Source organism: Chiloscyllium plagiosum, chromosome 29 (assembly GCF_004010195.1).
Source record: "Chiloscyllium plagiosum isolate BGI_BamShark_2017 chromosome 29, ASM401019v2, whole genome shotgun sequence".
In the NCBI taxonomy this organism is placed as follows: Eukaryota; Metazoa; Chordata; class Chondrichthyes; order Orectolobiformes; family Hemiscylliidae; genus Chiloscyllium; species Chiloscyllium plagiosum.
In genome coordinates, this window is record NC_057738.1 from 24,182,826 (window position 1) to 24,201,877 (window position 19,052).

General features: G+C 40.0%; 1 protein-coding gene across 5 annotated transcripts in view; it reads left to right on the forward strand.

The window, feature by feature from the left end:
- The window catches only part of slc12a7b (solute carrier family 12 member 7b), a 246,993-nt gene that overhangs the window by 179,447 nt on the left and 48,494 nt on the right, over positions 1-19,052 (forward strand). For 4 of the 5 annotated variants that reach the window (XM_043719307.1, XM_043719309.1, XM_043719308.1 and 1 more), the window contains exons 4-9: positions 5,109-5,255; positions 6,615-6,669; positions 9,719-9,849; positions 12,207-12,448; positions 13,673-13,884; positions 18,021-18,188. In XM_043719307.1, the coding sequence (XP_043575242.1) occupies positions 5,109-5,255; positions 6,615-6,669; positions 9,719-9,849; positions 12,207-12,448; positions 13,673-13,884; positions 18,021-18,188 (955 nt within the window). Of the gene's footprint in view, positions 1-837; positions 934-5,108; positions 5,256-6,614; positions 6,670-9,718; positions 9,850-12,206; positions 12,449-13,672; positions 13,885-18,020; positions 18,189-19,052 lie in introns of those variants that run through there. The other variant, XM_043719311.1, reaches the window with a different exon arrangement.

Consider the following 19,052-nt stretch of genomic DNA (forward strand, 5'->3'; position numbering starts at 1 on the left):
CCAAGTCCTGAACTATGAAAGCAACCACCCCAATACACACAAACGAAGTTGCATCAAGACACTGTTCAAAAGGGCCCAACACACTGCAGTACACCAGAACTGCAAAAAGAGGAAGAGGAACACCTGTACAAGGTATTCGCCAAAAACGGATACCCTTGCAATTTCATCAACGGATGCCTAAGGGAAAGACAACGGAACGAGGACATGCCACAACCCAAAGGACTAGCCACGTTGCCATACACCAAGAACATTTCTGAACTGACAGCCAGACTACTGCGACCACTAGGACTCATAACAGCACACAAACCAACAGCCACACTCAGACAACAACTCACCAGGACAAAGGACCCGATACCCAGCATGAGCAAAACTAATGTAGTGTACAAAATCCCATGCAAGGACTGCACAAAACACTATATAGGACAAACAGGAAGACAGCGAACAATCCGCATCCACGAACATCAACTAGCCACGAAACGACACGACCAGCTATCCCGAATAGCTACACACGCAGACGACAAGCAACATGAATTTGACTGGGACAACACTACCATTATAGGGCAAGCGAAACAAAGAACAGCCAAGGAATTCCTAGAAGCTTGACACTCATCCACAAACTCCATCAACAAACACATAGACCTGGACCCAATATACCAGCCACTACAGCGGACAGCTGAAACTGACAACCGGAAGCGGCAAGGACAGGCCACTATAAATGCCGGAGGAAACACCACAGACACGCTTCACAGGAGGCTCCCAAGCACTGAGGATGTCACCTAGACAGGGGACGAAACGTTTGTAACAAAAACTTCCAGCTCGGCGAACAGAACCACAGCAACGAGCACCCGAGCTACAAATCTTCTCACAAACTTTGAATGCTAAAATTAGTTTTAAAATTGTCCTCAAAATGGAGGTAGTAGAAAGACAATATTGGTAAAGGGTCAGATTTAATCAAACTGAAGCATTCCAGAAACTAAGAATTGCATGATTCAGAACATAATCCACTAACACTACATGTCTGTTGTATCATTGAGGGCAATATAAAAGATGTCCTGTTTTTGTCTTTTTTTTGTGCTAAAATATTTGGTCCTTAGTGCAGTTCTCATTCATTTGGGCATTTTTCTGTTCTGGGTGCATGTATGGAATGAGCTGCCAGACAAAGTGGTGGAGGCTGGTAGAATTGCAACATTTAAAAGGCATTTGGATGAGTAAATGAATAGGAAGGGTTTAGAGGGAAATGGTTGAGATATCTGGTCGGCATCCAGAAGTTGGACCGAAGGATCTGTTTCTGTGATGTACATCTCTATGACTCTCAGCTGTGTAAAATTTATTGTCTAATATTTCTGTAACATCAGTGCATTGCCTGACAAAAAGGAAACAAATTAAAGAAGTTAAAATTGTACAGTAAAATGAGTAATAGTATGGATTTACTGAGAGTCAAAGAAGTCATATTGCACAGAGCTGTTCTAAAGCTCAGCTATCAGTTCAGATAGAGAAGTTCCCCAGAACAGATGTGCTTGCTTTGGCAGCACATACACTAAAGTTGAAATGGCACTGAAAATATTAGCATGGCACATTTGTGATGTATTTGTTAAAAAGTGTCTTGAAGCACAGTGGTTATATTCCAAACTCTGAATCAGAAAGTCAAGTCTCATGTGCTATGGAGGTATGTCATAATGTGTCCAAACAAAAGGGATTTTTTTTTTTGAAACCCAGAATAGAGGATCAAAGATATTAGCATAGTGCCTCCAGACGAAGGTTCATTACTGTAAGTCTAGGAATGTTATCCCTATCAGAGTGAAAGGGAAGAGCCTTTTTATGCCAGCTCAATGTTAATGCTATAGAAGTTCTGGAAATATCACTCGTTACACAGGTGTCCACTTTTTATCAGTTTGATAAATTGACTATGTAATAGCATTAACTGGTCAGCTGTCAGTGAAATCTCTAAACTCAATTGCAAGTTTATTTCAATCATACATTACAACCAGAGATTTCAACCATATGTTTACCAGCAAATAGTTGATGCTGAACTGTAACAGTAAATAGTATCTTTGTTTACTTATTACTCTTCGTGTTACTAACTAAAATCCAATTCTAAGGTTCACTAACAATCATTCGTTCATGTCTTTGCCATTTTCTTTGCTTTGGCTCAGTTGATAGTACTTGGCATTTGTCAGTAACGTGCAAATTTGAGCACTATTCCAGAGATTTGGAGGCATCAATTTAAAATGATTTGACAAAGGAACTAGATGCACCATAAAGAAAATATTTGCCTAACAATTAGTTAGGAGTTGAGATGTAAGAACTGATAAATTAGTAAAACAGATCAAAATATGGCACTTGATAAATATTTGATGGGGAAAAATGTATGCATGAGGTGTGTTAACTAACTTTTGAAGAGATGACTGAAGTGACATGGGAATACCTATGGATGTTACTTATATGGATTTCTAGAAGGTGTTTGCTGAAGTCCGCTAACGTCCCTCATGAGAAACAATTAGCTAAAGTTTAAGCACTTTTGCAAATCATTCACCTGGTTAGGAAATTGGTTGAGTGGAAGTGGGGAGGTAAAGTAGGGATAATGGGTATACATCTTGTCTCCTTCAAGAGTCTGTATCAAGGTCACAAGTGTTCGCTGTATTTATTAAAACGTTGCATAAGAGCCATGTATCCAAGTTAGCTGATAATCCATAGGCAGCATTGTAGATGTGTGGATGGAAATATAAAATTAGAACAGTCTATTAATGGCAGAATTATTTGGGCAACAAATAATTGCGTGGGCGGCACGGTGGCACAGTGGTTAGCACTGCTGCCTCACAGCGCCAGAGACCCGGGTTCAATTCCTGCCTCAGGTGACTGACTGTGTGGAGTTTGCACATTCTCCCTGTGCCTGCGTGGGTTTCCTCTGGGTGCTCCGGTTTCCTCCCACAGACCAGAAATGTGCAGCTTAGGTGAATTGGCCATGCTAAATTGCCCGTAGTGTTAGGAGAAGGGTTAAAAATGTAGGGGAATGGGTCTGGGTGGGTTGTGCTTCGGCGGGTCGGTGTGGACTTGTTGGGCCGAAGGGCCTGCTTCCACACTGTAAGTAATCTAAGTAAATCTAAATCTAAGTAAATATGAAGAGAGGATTTTAATGTAGACAAATGAGTTAATCAACAGAAATGAATATTTCCTAAATGGTGAAAAGCTGGAAGCAGGGGATTTCAAAGAAACGTGCAGATTCTTGTATACATCATTTAAAAATATCATTTCTAGAATAGAATATAATCAAAACCGAAGATGGTATGCCAGCCTTTGTATAGGAATAGCTCATAAGGAAGTAGAAGTTACGTTTCAGCTATAGTAAACCCTACGAGACCATGTCTTGAAGTACTGACAGCACTTCTGTACACTGTCCCTGAGGGAAGCATGTACTGGCTAAGGAGGAAATGCTGCATAGCTTTACCAGAATGGTTGCTGGATTTCAGGGTTAAAAAGGATTGTATTGAATGTAGAAGTTTGTATGACTCGATTGAAGTTACTCAGGTGAGCTTATAAAAAACATCATACTTCTGTTGATTTGGGAGTCCTGGATGAGGGACCAAGCTGTAAAAATTAAAGGTGAGCCTTTTAGGAGTGAAGTTAGGAAATATCCTGACAAGAAAGGGTGATGGGTGTTTGGAACACTTCCACAAATGGCAATTGGTGCAAGGTCATCCGTTAATTTAAAATTTGAGATTATCGCATATTTAAGGAGAAAATGTGCGTTTATATAGTGCTGTTCATGATGACAGAACATCCCAAAGCACGTTGCAGTCAGTGAAATACTTTAGAAGTGTATGTAAGAAATGCAGACACCATGTTTATTCACAGGAAGCTTCCACAAACCAGTATGATAACCAATAGATAATTTGATGTTGATAGGATGAATGTTGCCAAGAGACCAGAAATAAAGTATCTGTTCATTTCAGAAATAATACCTTGACATCTTTTGTATCCTCTTAAGAGGAGGGCAGTTGGGACCAGAGTTTTTTTTTTGACCTGATCCAAGGCATGATATATCTGACATTGTAGCTCACCTGAGTGCTGCAGCCTGGTGTTTCTGGAAGAAGATCTGATCCTCCTGATCTAACCATGCTAATCAATTGACCATGAGGAACCTTGTCGAACGCCTTACGGAAAGGCCTCGTTTCCTTCGTTTCTCTTCAACAGAGCTGGCATAGACTGTATGTGCAAATGGAGTTGTCCTGTGCTGTCCCATTTTATGTTGATAGAGGGCAACACTGCTGTGCAGTATTATGGGATGTTGACTATCATGTTCTAGAGCAGGACTTGTCCCTTCAGCCTGTTGATAGAGCTGAGAGTGTTACTGAAGAGCTTAAGTGACAAAGCGTTATAAGACGGTATACCCATTTATTCCTATCCTCCAAACAGTAAATGATGTGAGTATTTGCCAGGAATTTAGAATCTCCGGGTATTTGCACATATTAACTAGGATCACACTCCCATTCAATAATGAGGGAGTGGTGCCTTGTGGGGTGTTGTCTTTAGATGAGATGTTAATACAAGGGTCCTTTAATTATATTGAGTGATGTAAAAGTTCCCATGGTGCTTCAGGAAGAAGAGCAGGGGTATTGTTCAGGTAGCTTGACTAATATTTGAGCTTTATCCAAGAGCTAAATCAGATGATCTGGTCATTTTTTTATTTCTCTCATTTGTAAGACTTTGCTGTGTGGAAATTGGCTGCTGTTTTTTGTATGATATTGACTTCAAACAACATGCATGTTGCCAGTGAAGGACTTTAGGATGTCGTGTGTGTGAAAATGACTTTATAAATGCAAGTCTATTTGTATTCATAATTTTTCAGTAATCTCAACAACATTGCAAGCAGAAATATAAAACAACCATGCTGCCTTAATAATCTTCACTCAGGCAGAAGTACAATGGGTTTTGTTTTGCTGTATTAAGATGTGAAATTTCAAATGTAAAGTATGCTATTTATTGACAATTGTAGCTTTGTTCAGTGTATACAATCAAGTACTGCCTGTTAGCAGTTTCTGTGTATTGATACCCATCATTGCCTTTACTTTGTCAAATGAAGATCTAATTCTGTCAATGCTGTCTTGCAGGCTCCTCAAATGGGCACGTTTATAGGAGTCTACCTGCCATGTCTACAGAATATTCTGGGAGTTATCTTGTTTCTGCGCTTGACATGGATTGTGGGAGCAGCAGGAATCTTCGGATCTTTTTGGATTGTCTTCATTTGCTGTGCTTGTGTAAGTTGAAAGCTGATGCGATCCAACTGCTAGCCTTCTCTAGGAAATTAACAGCTTTTGAGAATTAGAGTTCAAAGCAATGGTTTCCTTCAGAAATGGGATGTTATGAAAAGTTCAATACTTTGATTATCAGTGCCTTAAAAATCATGCAGGGAATATTTCTCACTGAGGGAATTTTTTTGAACAAACTTATCCATTCAATAAAATGCTTTCAGTGACTGTAGAGGGGACCATCTAAAAAGGACTGGTCTCTGAATTTTGATCCTGGTGTTCAGACTAGTCAAAAATATGCTACAGATATGGGCTCAAATTCACTTAAATTAGCAATGGCAAACTGTTTTAAAAATGGATTTCACTATCAGTTTGAAATTTAGTGTAAACCTTGTTGTCCCAGGGTTACTAATTTAGGTCGTAAAACTTGTTATGCTGGACAAAGTTTGGGGTGTGAACCATACAAGTGCTGAATTGCTGGGGTATTAGTAAGTACAGAATGTCATTATAATTGTTCCTGGTACTGGATCCAACCATCCATTTGATATGGTTTGCTAATAATATTCATTATGGATTACAAATCTAACATAAAAGTTCAATTTTCAACTGGATACCAGATAGCTTGCTGCTTTGAATCAGTCCCATAAGAAACTCCGATCACAGTGGCTTGCTTGCTGGCACATACTGCAGCATCAAAAGCTAGTCATGTGCTGTTGTCCATTCTTAGCATAACACTCAATATGTTGAAAGCCTATGTAGCTATTTGAGTAGTGTAATAATAATTCCATAGTAGTTGACTTCAGTGCTATTTTAATAGGTACAGAAACTGGAATTAGCCCAACAAGGCCCCCTCACTTCCTGTAAGTAACGATCCAACAAAGCAATCCGTACTGACTTTTCAATTTTGGCAGTCTGGTTTTTGAAGAAAGCTGTTAATTACCAAGAGATTTGGGACTGCGGTACGTGGGGAAAGATTCTTGGTTGGTCAATCCAGTCAAGGGCAATAGTGCATGAGAGTACCATCAATTTGCAAGACCTCTTTCAAGGACTGCTTGTTATCTGGACTGACACATTGCTGTTCCCTCGTAGTTAATAGTTCAAAATCCTGAAACTTCATATTTAATGGTTTTACAGGAATATTTTCTCAGTCTGTTGCAGTTAAATCGGCATCATCATTTCGACAATACCAAAAACATGGGCAATACATCTTGGTCTTTCCAGAAGTGGGCATGTTGTAACAATACGTCAAACTTAATTAACATTGTTGTATAAATAAACCATTTATTGGTAATTTCCTCCACTTGTTTGTCTGCTGTAAAACTTTCTGTACTGAGGCAGTGCTAACTTTCATTGGACTTTACTCCACAGACCTTGCTGACTGCAATATCGATGAGTGCCATTGCAACCAATGGTGTGGTGCCAGGTAATTGAAGCCTCTTTGTAAATTACTGTATTCCATGGAAAGCAGTTTATATTATCTGTTAGTACAGCTCCCAAAGTATGGCTTGTTGGTTAATATTAATAGCCTATTAAATACAGACATGTTTAACCTCTGTCTTCTCATCTGGCTCCATCCACATCTGTTTTTTACTTCCAGCATTTAACTTCTCATACATTCTCTGGTAAACTTTAAACTGATCCATCATTTCATTGAAAACACCAGAGGACTACAACAGCATAATTATCATACAATTAATTCCCCCCAACCCCTCATTGCCACCAAATCTTTAAGTTGCACAGTGAAGCTATGGAATGCTTTTTTGCCCGAGCACATGTAACAAGATTGACAATGTTTTATACTGGAAGATCATCAAATATTACAGCACAAAAGGAAGCCACTCATCCTTTCATGCCTGTACAAGTTCTTTGAAAGTGTTCTCTTTCTAGTCTCATTCTCTTCTTCCTTACATCTATCAAATTTCTTCTTTTGCAGTGGATGTGAGCATAAGAGGTATAGATAGTAAGTTTGCAGATGACACCAAAATTGGAGGTGTAATGGACAGCGAAGAAGGTTACCTCCGATTACAATGGGATCTTGACCAGATGGGCCAGTTGGCTGAGGAGTGGCAGATGGAGTTTAATTTAGAGAAATGTGAGGTGCTGCATTTTGGGAAAGCAAATCTTAGCAGGACTTATACACCTTAATGGTAAGGTCCTAAAGAGCGTTGCCGAACAAAGAGACCTTGGAGTGCAGGTTCATAGCTCCTTGATAGTGGAGTCGCAGGTAGATAGGTTAGTGAAGAAGGCGTTTAGTATGCTTTCCTTTATTGGTCACAATATTGAGTACAGGAGTTGGGAGGTCATGTTGCAGCTGTACAGAACATTGGTTAGGCCACTTTTGGAATATTGCGTGCAATCCTGGTCTCCTTCCTATCGGAAGGATGTTGTGAAACTTGAAAGGGTCCAGAAAAGATTTGAGGATGTTGCCAGGGTTGGAGGATTTGAGCTAAAGGGAGAGGTTGAATAGGCTGGGGCTGTTTTCCTTGGAGTGTCGGAGGCTGAGAGGTGACCTTATAGAGGTTTACAAAATCATGAGGGGCATGGATAGGATAAATAGACAAAGTCTCTTCCCTGGGATGGGGGAGTCCAGAACTAGAGGGCATAGGTTTAGGGTGCGGGGGTAAAGATATGAAAGAGACCTAAGGGGCAATGTTTTCACGCAGAGGGTGATACGTGTATGGAATGAGCTGCCAGAGGAAGTGGTGGAGGCTAGTACAATTGCAACATTTAAAAGACATCTGGATGGGGACATGAATAGGAAGGGTTTGGAGGGGCAAGGGCCAGGTGCTGGCAGATGGGACTAGATTGGGTTGGGCTATCTGGTCGGCATGGACGAGTTGCACCGAAGGGTCTGTTTCCATGCTGTACATCTCTATGACTCCGACTCTATATCTGATACCATTTTCTTGTTTAACCAGAAATTGCTTTGGTATCTGGGAGACCTGTTCCATTAATTTTTCATCAAGAAATGCTCTCTGTTTTAATAATTGCGCATCAAATTATTCCTTCCCTTGCCGACTATGGTAAAATTCTAGGATCCTTGCCTCTGAATTGGAATTAGCTTTATTGTCATGTACTGACTGTGAAAAGTTTACAAGTCGCAATCTATGGCACTATGTTAGGTACCTGGGGACAGTTTCTTATGTACAATTTCTTATGGGAAAATAATCCAGTAATAAGTTAGGAAAATCCAGAGATAAGTGTTGAGAATAAGTCCTTCCAACCCTGACCCCGCTGGGCTTCACCTTGAGGCCAGAAGAGTTGGGAGTCCAAGTTTGCACTGAGACATGGAGTCCAGGTTGGCTTTCACCCTGGACATTGCCACCCAAGGATGGGAGGTGGAAAGAAAAAAATGTAGAAAGAGAGAGATAAGAAACAGAGGGAATGGACTAGCTCTGGTTCAGGAGTCCTATTCTACAGTCATCTTGTCAGAATGATGTGGATTCTTTCTATTGAAGAGTTAAACTTGCAATCTTGAGTGACGCCGTAATTCAGTACTGATGGACTGTTTCATTGCTGGAGATGCCATCTTTTGGATCTGATAATTTTGGCTTTGCCTACCCCATCAAAGAGACATAAGATCCCATGGCACTGTTTCAAAGTAAATATGGGAATTTTTCTCCAATGTCCTGGCCAGCATTTATTCCTATAATGTTACTAAACTAAATTTAACTGCCCTTGGTATTGCTGCTTGGCTGCTGGATTTCCTACTTAAATCAATGTTTGCACATCAAATATAATTCACTGGCTGTAAAGTACTTGGAAATCTTCAGCGGGTTTGATAGATGCTGTATAAATGCAAGTTTGTTATATCATTCTTTGATATCCTTACTGCAACCACAACTCTGGGCAGTTAACGGCCATGAACTGAACTTGGGGCAGCAATCAAATCAAACAACCTTAACTTGTGTTTTTACTTAGGGATTTGAAATAGCCTCGGCAGTAATTTTGGTGATATCTGTAGATGACCAAGCAACACATTAATATTTTCATAGGAGTACAAGCTTTTCTTTGTTTTCTATGTAGTGTATTTAGTCTCTTTCAGTGTCTCAGTGTTTTGCACCAAGTAAATTGTTTCTTCTGTTGTTTACTGCTAATATAAAGGGCACAATGAGCTTCCACAAATAACAATGAAGTAAACTGGGCCATTGCTCACATGCTCTGAGAAATTTCTTAGATGTTTCCATCACTTTGTCCAATGTGCAGCACAACATTTGGTTACAAGCATGTATACAGGTTAGCCATGATACTGTGGCACAGAAATGGCAGTGCAATTTAGCAATTCTGTGGAAATTCCTATCCAAAATCTGGTATAAATCGTCAGTGGAGAGGTTGAGCACAATGTTAATCTGCTCTTGAACATTTTGTGCTAAAGTGTTTTTGTTTTTACTCTGCACTCTACTTCTGATCAGAATTGTTCTTTCCTCCTTTCACCATTATCATATAGTTATGTTCCTTATTTTCTCCCACAGCCGGAGGCTCCTATTACATGATTTCAAGGTCACTGGGCCCAGAGTTTGGAGGGGCTGTAGGCCTTTGCTTTTATCTGGGAACCACATTTGCTGGAGCTATGTACATCCTGGGAACGATTGAAATCCTTCTGGTGAGTTGCTGCACAGTTTAGGAACAGGGTTAAGTACAAAATATTTGTACTATCCCACTTCTTTCAAAGCTGTATAAAAGTTGGGGAAAAAAAATCCATTAACGCAAAAGTGGGGAGAAAAAAGTAGATCATACTTGAGGTGGTTCCATTATTTAATCAGATAATGCCTGACCTCTACTTTAAATGTGCTGGAGTATGTTTTGAACTCTTAGTTTTTTGACTCAAGGTGAAAATGCCACAGTTCTTGCTAAAGCTGTTCAATTCAGCTTCGAAGGGCATCTTTTCTTGTTGGGTCATAGTTCCTTGGGTTAATGTCAGTTCTCTGGTACTTGATTTTTCTCTGTGTGTTAAAACAGGGATTCTCTAAGTAGCACTGAGGACCAGAATCCCCAACTACGTTTTGCTGATTACTTAGCTGGGGCCTCCTGTCCTTGGTTTTGTTTTACTGCAGAAGATTTTTTTTAAACATGTTCAAAATGTTAAATGATTTCTGGTTCTTTTAAAGTCAAAAGCTTCCAAGTATACTTCTATCGCAATTAACATAGAGGCATGAAATTAGTATTTTAATGAAAGATAGGTTTCTCTGTAATTAAAAATGTAATGAAACTGCATTTTCCATAATTGAACAGTTCAAAGTCACACAAGCATTTGTGCTAATTATAAGGTTATTCATTGCGGAGAATGGGGGGAGAGGTGGTTTTGGGGAAATACTCCTAATTTTCCTCCCATGATTAATATAAAGAGAAAGCATGCTTGTTCCAATAATTTGCAGGCCAGTTTCCTGGCTTGTCCTTGTATCTTCTGTTAACTAGAGTATATCCAAAACATTCCACTCTTGTTATCCTAACTTCTTGATTCCCATTTGCCATTCATCCTTGTGTTCACTAATCTACATTGGTACTGAAGATCTATGACCCCTCAAGAGGGGCCTCTTGGTTCGAGATCAGTCAAAAGAATCGACAAATGTGGTCTGTTCAAAAGCAAGGGTAATTGAATTAAGGTACCTCGACACAATTCTATCCAGCAACACAGGTAAAGCTTCTGTGTTCTATAGTGAAGTTGCACAATTACATTTGAAAATTACACGTTATTTATATTTTTTTTTAAGAAATAGTACAGCCTTAATTACAAGAAAGACCAATCACATACAATAAGGTGACATGATTTACAACAAGTTAATCCAATGATATTTCCTGGAAAAGGGTTCTTAATTACAAGAGAAGTCCAATCAACTGTAATGATTGGATTAGATTACTTAGTGTGGAAACAGGCCCTTCGGCCCAACAAGTCCACACCAACCCTCCGATGAGCAACCCACCCAGACCCATTCCCCTACATTTACCCTTTCACCTAACACGAAGGGCAATTTAGCTTGGCTAATTCACCTAACCTGCACATTTTTGGACTGTGGGAGGAAACTGGAGCACCCAGAGGAAACCTGCGCAAACACTGGGAGAATATGCAAACTCCACACAGACAGTTGCCTGAGGCGGGAATTGGACCCGGGTCTCTGGCGCTGTGAGGCAGCCGTGCTAACCATTGTGCCACTGTAATATAGTGACATGATTGAATACAGGCTAATCCAATGAAATTCTTTTGGAAAAGATATCTTATTTACGTAAATTGTCATGCCATGTATCAGTTCAAGGTTAGTTCAAATGGTCAATTAATGTGTCAGTATTCATTTTATGAAAACTTTATTGTCCTCTTATCTTTGAATTTCAGCTTAATTCTGCAAATCAGCAGTACAGGTTCACAGGCCATTTTATAGTATTCTTTTAAATTGAGAAACCATTTTGTGGTAAATAAAAATCTATATATACTTGTTGCCTAAATTCAAATTTTAGATCCTCAGTACTATCTCAGCTTTAAACTTCACGGTAAATGTGTGGCCTTGTCCATTGTATATCTGTAGCTTCCCTCCATGCCTCTGGTCTCTTGCACATTCCTGAATTTCTTTGATTAATCCCATTGGTGGTTGCCTATGTTCTGGAAATTCCTCCCTCAAATTTTCTATCTCTCTTACCCACCTCCACTAGTTCTTCGGATATTTTCTAAATCCAAGGTTGCTTCGCTTTGCTTAATATTGTCCTTCCAGCAAAGACAAATTTGGAATGGGCTGATACCTTTACCTTTAACAGTTGGATAACTAGGAGATACTTTTGAGACCACTTTTTTAAAAAATAGTAATTAGTACCAATGGAAACATACCTGAAGTTGAACTTGTGTTCACATTTGCCGTGTGTGAGACAGATGTAGAAATTGTAGAGAGGTTGATGCCATTCTGTGTCTGTTACCAAAATACTATAAATCTGTAAATTATAGAATGTTGAGTTTATATACACACTTTCTTCCAGACCTACATTGTTCCAAGTGCGGCTATCTTCAAAGCAGATGATCCCAGCCAGGAAACCCAGACCATGCTGAATAACATGAGAGTTTATGGTACATGCACAATCACCTTGATGGCTACTGTGGTATTTGTCGGAGTCAAATACGTCAACAAACTGGCTCTGGTTTTCCTTGCCTGTGTTATCCTTTCCATCCTTGCCATCTATGCAGGGGTCATCAAAACTGCCTTCAGTCCACCTGATTTTCCGTAAGTACGTCCAAGCATCAGCCACTTCAAAGGAGCTGCTCCAAGCGCTCTTTGGAGAGAGCCTGGTCACTTTTGGAATGAAAAATAAGTTGAGCATTTTGAGATAGCACAGGATTAGAAGTAAAAAAAACTAATCTATTTTCTCTCGCATAAGATTAGCTCATTCAGCATCTTGAACTTGAATGTCACTTAGATAAACACTGATCTGCATTTTGACCCTCCTTACTGAATAAACTTTCATTATCATTTACCTTAGCTCTGTAGCCTTACCTGACAAAAATCAGTCTTGAAGTTTCCAATTGAACTAGTGTCACCTGATTTCTGGCAATATGTTCCGATTTTCTGTTGTCCCTTGTGTGAAAACGTACCTTGTGTCATTGTGCCTGAATAACCTAGCTTTAATTTTAGGGTATTGTCCCTTTGTTCACAATACTTACACCAGAGGAAATAAGTTCTCTTTATCTACCCATAAATTGCTTTATCATGTTAAAACTCTTAATTTGATTATCCCTTGGTCATCTTTACAGAAATGCAAGCCTAGCATATGCAGTTCATCATAATTTAACCTTTTTTTTAGTTTTCTTGCTTCCTCAAGATGCTGGTTGATGCTGTGGTGCATATTTGCAGGATTCCAATGTCCACAGGACCGTTCCTCAGCATCTTCCCGAGAGGAGGGACAGAATGGGGAAGGTCGCAGACACAGATGTCAACTAGTTAATACGTCTGTCCTCTGTAAAATTAATCCATTTGTGTTTGGATTGGTCACTGACCTTTCTGTTTTTACTCAAATATATCACATTGCTTATCCAACATCCCACAAACAATTTTCTTTTTTTTTGTTAAATATTAGGAAGACTGATAGCCTTGTGGTAATCTTCACCTCACACTCCAATCCCTTGGCTATTGACCCTGTCCCTGGCAAACATTTGAAACTAAATCAGATTGTGTTTTGTCTTTTTTTTGGCAACCTTTCTGCCAAATCTAACCCAAAAATGACTTTGAAGAAAATTGAAAGTTGGGAGAGATGTACGAGAGGCATCTGAATCAATATTGCCGTAAGTCACCATTAATAGGACAGTTATGGATGTGGAACTAGAAAACTATTTCCAAGGTTATGAAACCCCATTCTTGTAAGCAAATGACTCTTTGTTTACCTGTGTTCTTGTCTTTGTCGTTTCATTCACACTGCCATTTTATACATTACTATTTCCCCCATTTACACAGCCTCTGTATTCTTGGAAACCGGACTTTAGCCAGCAAAGCCTTTGATGTATGTGCTAAGGTCAGCACTGTAGGCAACCAGACAGTGACAACGCAACTCTGGCGACTCTTTTGTGATAGCCCTTACCTCAATGCCACATGTGATGAATACTTCAATCTCAACAATGTCACTTTAATTCAAGGGATACCTGGGATTGCAAGCGGAGTAATAAGTGGTGAGTGTTTGGTAGTAAAATTGATTATTCCAGCAATTGTATGAGAAAGAGGCTTTAATCAACAAGTTAACCTGTGGCAGGAGTCTGAACTCATTCAAAAAATTCTCTGCCCAACTGTAAAGAAGATAAAACTTCTTCCCTTCATAACAGTAATTGCACCCTTTTTTTTCCCCAAATGATTGAGTTTTTTGAAGAAGTAACGAAGAGGATTGATGAGGGCAGAGTGGTGGATGTGATCTATGTGGACTTCAGTAAGGCGTGCGACACCATTCCCCATAAGAGGCTAGTTAGCAAGGTTAGATCTCTTGGAATACAGGGAGAATTAGCCATTTGGATACAGAACTGGCTGAAAGTTGGAAGACATAGGGCGGTGGTGGAGGATTGTTTTTCAGATTGGAGGCCTGTGACCAATGGAGTGCCACAAGGATCGGTGCTGGGTCCACTACTTTTCGTCATTTATATAAATGATTTGGATGTGAGCTTAATAGATACAATTAGTAAGTTTGCAGATGACACCAAAATTGGAGGTGTAGTGGACAGTGAAGAATGTTACCTCAGATTACAACAGGATCTTGATCAGATGGGCCAATGGGCTGAGGAGTGGCAGATGGAGTTTAATTTAGATAAATGTGACTTGCTGCATTTTGGGAAGGCAAATCTTAACAGGACTTATACACTTAATGGTAAGGTCCTAGGGAGTGTTGCTGAACAGAGAGCTTGGACTGAAGGATCATAGCTCCTTGAAACTGGAGTCACAGGTAGATAGGATAAGTGAAGAAGGCATTTGGTATGTTTTTTTCTTTATTGGTCAGCGTATTGAGTACAGGAGTTAGGAGGTCACATGTACAGGACATTGGTTAGGCCACTTTTTGGAATATTGTGTGCAGTTCTGGTTTCCTTCCTATTGGAAGGATGTTGTGAAACTTGAAAGGGTTCACAAAAGATTTACAAGGATGTTGCAAGGGTTGGAGGATTTGAGCTAAAGGGAGAGGTTGAATAGGCTGGGGCTGTTTTCCCTGGAGCGTCGGAGGCCGAGGGGTGACTTCAGAGTCATGAGGGGCATGGATAGGGTAAACAGGCAAGGTCTTTTTCATGGCATGGGGGAGTCCAGAACTGAGAAGGTATAGGTTTAGGGTGAGGGGAAAGATATGGCAGAGACCTAAAAGGGCAAGTTTTTCATGCAAAGGGTTTTAAAAGGTATTTGGATGGGTATATGAATAGGAAAGGTTTGGAGGGATATGGGCCAGGTGCTGGCAGGTTGGACAAGATTGGGTTGCAATATCTGGCCGTCATGGACAAGTTGGACCAGAGAGTCTGTTTCTGTGCTGTGCATCTCTGACTCTTAATGATTTGTTGGTACACTTGTAAAAGTAGAGGCAAAATACTGCTGGAAAGAAGAAACAAAAACAATGTTGGAAAACTCAGCTGATCGGTCAGCATCTCTAGCAAGAAATATAGAATTAACGTTACTGGTCCAGAACCTTTTTTCAGGACCAATTTAATTTATTTTATTTTTCATTGCTGAGTGTAAGTGGTGTTAACTGCACTTTGATAATAGTTTAGGCAGTGTTACCCTTGCTTATATCTCCCCTATTACCTATTATTTTGAAGTTTCAATCATACAATGATATATCACAGCAAGAGACCATTCAGCTTATAGGACTTGCGTTGGCTCTTTGAAATGGTATCCAAGTAGTCCTAGTCTCTGATTCTTTTGCCCATGACCAATGCTGGTAATTTTACAAAAACTTATCCATGATAGGTTTCTATTTTCATTTTGTAACTACCATTCTAAATGTATCTGGGTCCACTAATAACCTGTTTGTTTTTGATCATAGGATATTTTCTTCCTTCCTTCAGTACTGCACCAAATTTCAATTTATGCTATCACACATAATATATCCCCAACTCTTTTGTCCTCTGTGTTAGTATCTAACATGTTTTTGGACTGTCTTGAGACTGTGCAGAAGCGCCAGTGAGTTTTTAAAAAATTAATTTATGCAAAGTTGGTGATGCTGGCTTGGCCAACACTTATTACCCATTCCTAGTCATTATTGAGAAGGTGGTGGTGAGCTGCCTTCCTGAACTGCTGCAGTCTAGGTGCTGTGGTAGACCCATAATGCCCTTGGGGAGGGACTTCAAGGATTTTGACCCCACGACAGTGATGAAACTGTGATTTTCCAAATCTTGATGGTGAGTGGCTTGGAGACAAACTTGCAGATGGCGGTATTCCCATGTATCTGCTGCCCTTGTCCTTCTGGATGGTAGTTGTTGTGGACTTGGAAGGTGTTATCTAAAGATCTTTAATGAATTGCTGCAATGCATCTTGTAAATGGTACACACTGTTGCTGATGAAGGGAATGAATGTTGACATTTGTAAAAGAACACACGAAGTATATCATGATTAAATGTGGATTTTAAAATTCTAGTAATTTTAGCAGGATGGAAATTAATCTTTTCCTCAGTTTAAGGTAGAAGGTGAAGAAAAGAATTTTGAACTTGTTCAGTGAATCTCAACTTCAACATAATGAGGGGCTACATTTGTTTGGAGGTGGAAGGATGGCAATAAACCTGTATGGAGAAGGAATGAAAGACCAACTGGAAGCATTTGAAGAGATGGCATCAGATTCTGTTAAGTTTGAAGCTTCAAATCTTGGAAGACAAAGGCATCTAATGCACAAGTGAACCATTAATGAAATGGGAATCTTCAGCTCAACTTCAGAAGTATTATTCATGATATTTCTAAGCTTGTAAATTCCACTTCAGTGATGCACGACATTCTTTTTCATCCAGCGGGAAATAAAATACACGGATTTAGGTTTTTGCTTTCAAATTGCCATCCTCAAATTGAACGTTGTCTGGAACAAAGCTGCCAGAGCTTGAGCTCTAAATTACATCACTTTTTCAGCCATGCTCCTGAGTCGCTAATCTAGATACAGATGCACTGCTAAGATTTGACAGACTTCACTCATGGAAAACTTGACATCAAAATGCTGGAAGCAGGATTAGACAGCATCCTATGGCAGAATGAGAAACTAAATAAATGAGCTGAATTATCAGGGTCAGGGGCTCAAGGCAGGAAGGAAACTTAATTAGAGAGGATAGTGACAGACGAAAACCCTGCCTTGCCAGAATTAAGTTCTGGGCATGTAGGCCCAAGCTTCACCTTCCTGTCCTGCATTAAGGTCCTTAAAGTGGCCAGTTAATGACCAGCTGAGCGCCTCAGCCAAGTGAGTTGGGCTGAAATTATCACAGCTTCAGTTGGGACACCTGCTCCAGAGGTGTGCAATAACATCTCTGAACAGGTCGATTGGAAAATATCTATCCTAACCAGTGGGCGCAGACTTTCGTTGCTTCGAAATGCAGGGCTAACATTAGCCTGTACTGGAGAACGCGTGTGGAATTGGACCTAGGAATCCAAAACAACTTCCTTTCCATCCCGGGAAGTTGCCCTGGTAACAGCCACACTCTCCATCATGGCTCAGGAGCAGCCAGCCTCTGTTTTCCTGAAACTTCCTTGCCCCGGGTTACAATTCTCATAGAACAGTTAGTAGCTGGCAACCAATTAGCTGAATGGCTGTCTGAATATCGAGGAAACTTCCCCACCTTCGTAGATTGCAAAATTTCTTCCACGAAATTCTGCTGCTTGCAAACCCGAGGAAAGATACTTTCCAGTGTTCCAGATTTAATGAAACCTCCAGAACCTAAAAGTAAATATCCCTCTTGCTTCAGACACTGCTTGATATGCTGACCATTTTCCAACATCTTTTACTTTTGCTTCCGATTCTTGGAATCTGCCATACTTTGCTGCTAAAGAATGTGTTTTCAGCATGGATGAAGTGGGACGTCAAAATGGAAATCATGTCCAGTCAAATGATTTGATTTTTCGTCAATGGGCCTGTCAGTAGTGCAGCCTATGGAGAAACAGTGAATAGCTTACAGTAGACTCTAGGTTTCAGTGTTTTGTTGTCTGTAAACAATGGAAGTTATCAGTTTTATAGTTCCAACAGCAGCGAGAGCTGACTGTCTTGCTGTCATGACAGCTGCATAATCTGCGCCATTACTTTTCATTATTTTGAACTAATTATTTCTTCACTATGAGTCTTTGATTTTATTTTTCTTTCTGTTCCTACCAGAAAATATCTGGAGTACATATGGGTCACAGGGGGAGTTGTTGGAAAAGAGAGGACTGCCTTCTGTGCCTGCCTCGGAGAGTGCAACAAACACAAGACTCCCGTATGTCTTCAGTGACATTGCGACCTACTTCACCATGCTGGTTGGCATCTACTTCCCATCTGTGACAGGTCAGATGTATGGCTGGGAAGGGACTATGAGATGTACAGTTACTGTTCAGCCTTCTGCATAACATGTTGTTTCACATTTGCACTGCTAAAATAACTCTTCGCAACCCTCATTAGTTGTTATTTCCAACTAAACCGACTTGTTTCCTGAAGTGTTGTATTGCTTGCGTTATGGATGAAATCAAACCCCCTCAAAATGTTCAGACGTTAGCGTAGACCATAACTTTTTTTCTTTTTTAAAAGATAAATGTAAAGTGTTGCATTCCAGATGCAATTCAATTTCGCAAACTACCAGCAAAACACACTTTCTTCATCCACTCTAGTTAAAATATAACAAAAGAAAGAAAGAATTGGAATAACTCAACCCTGTTAGAAAACTTAAAAATAGATACAGTAATTGTTAGACACTCATTAGAAAAATGAGATCTGAGTCTAGTGATAGATTCAGGTACAACTTTATTTCGGCACAACTGTTACACCTCTTATTTCCTTTACAGGAAGGCTCATAAAACCTTCAGGTTGAAAATGGTTAAAATTGAGAGCACACACACGCCCCCTTTTTAATACTATTGATCAGCAGCACTGGGATGTCTTTCGGTGTCATTGAACGACAAAGAGATGGACAGGCTGGTGGTCCACAAATGGTCAAGATATTTTCAGACTTCAATAGGAAGGGCAGGAGCACTTCTGCCTGAAACTGTTTTGAATCTTATTTTTTTGGTGATTTTTTTTGCACATATGTGGATCTGTAGCTACTGTGGAATCTGTATAGAGTCATGGAGATGTACAGCATGGAAACAGACCCTTCGGTCTAACACGTCCATGCCGACCAGATATCCCAACCTAATCTAGTCCCACCTGCCAGCA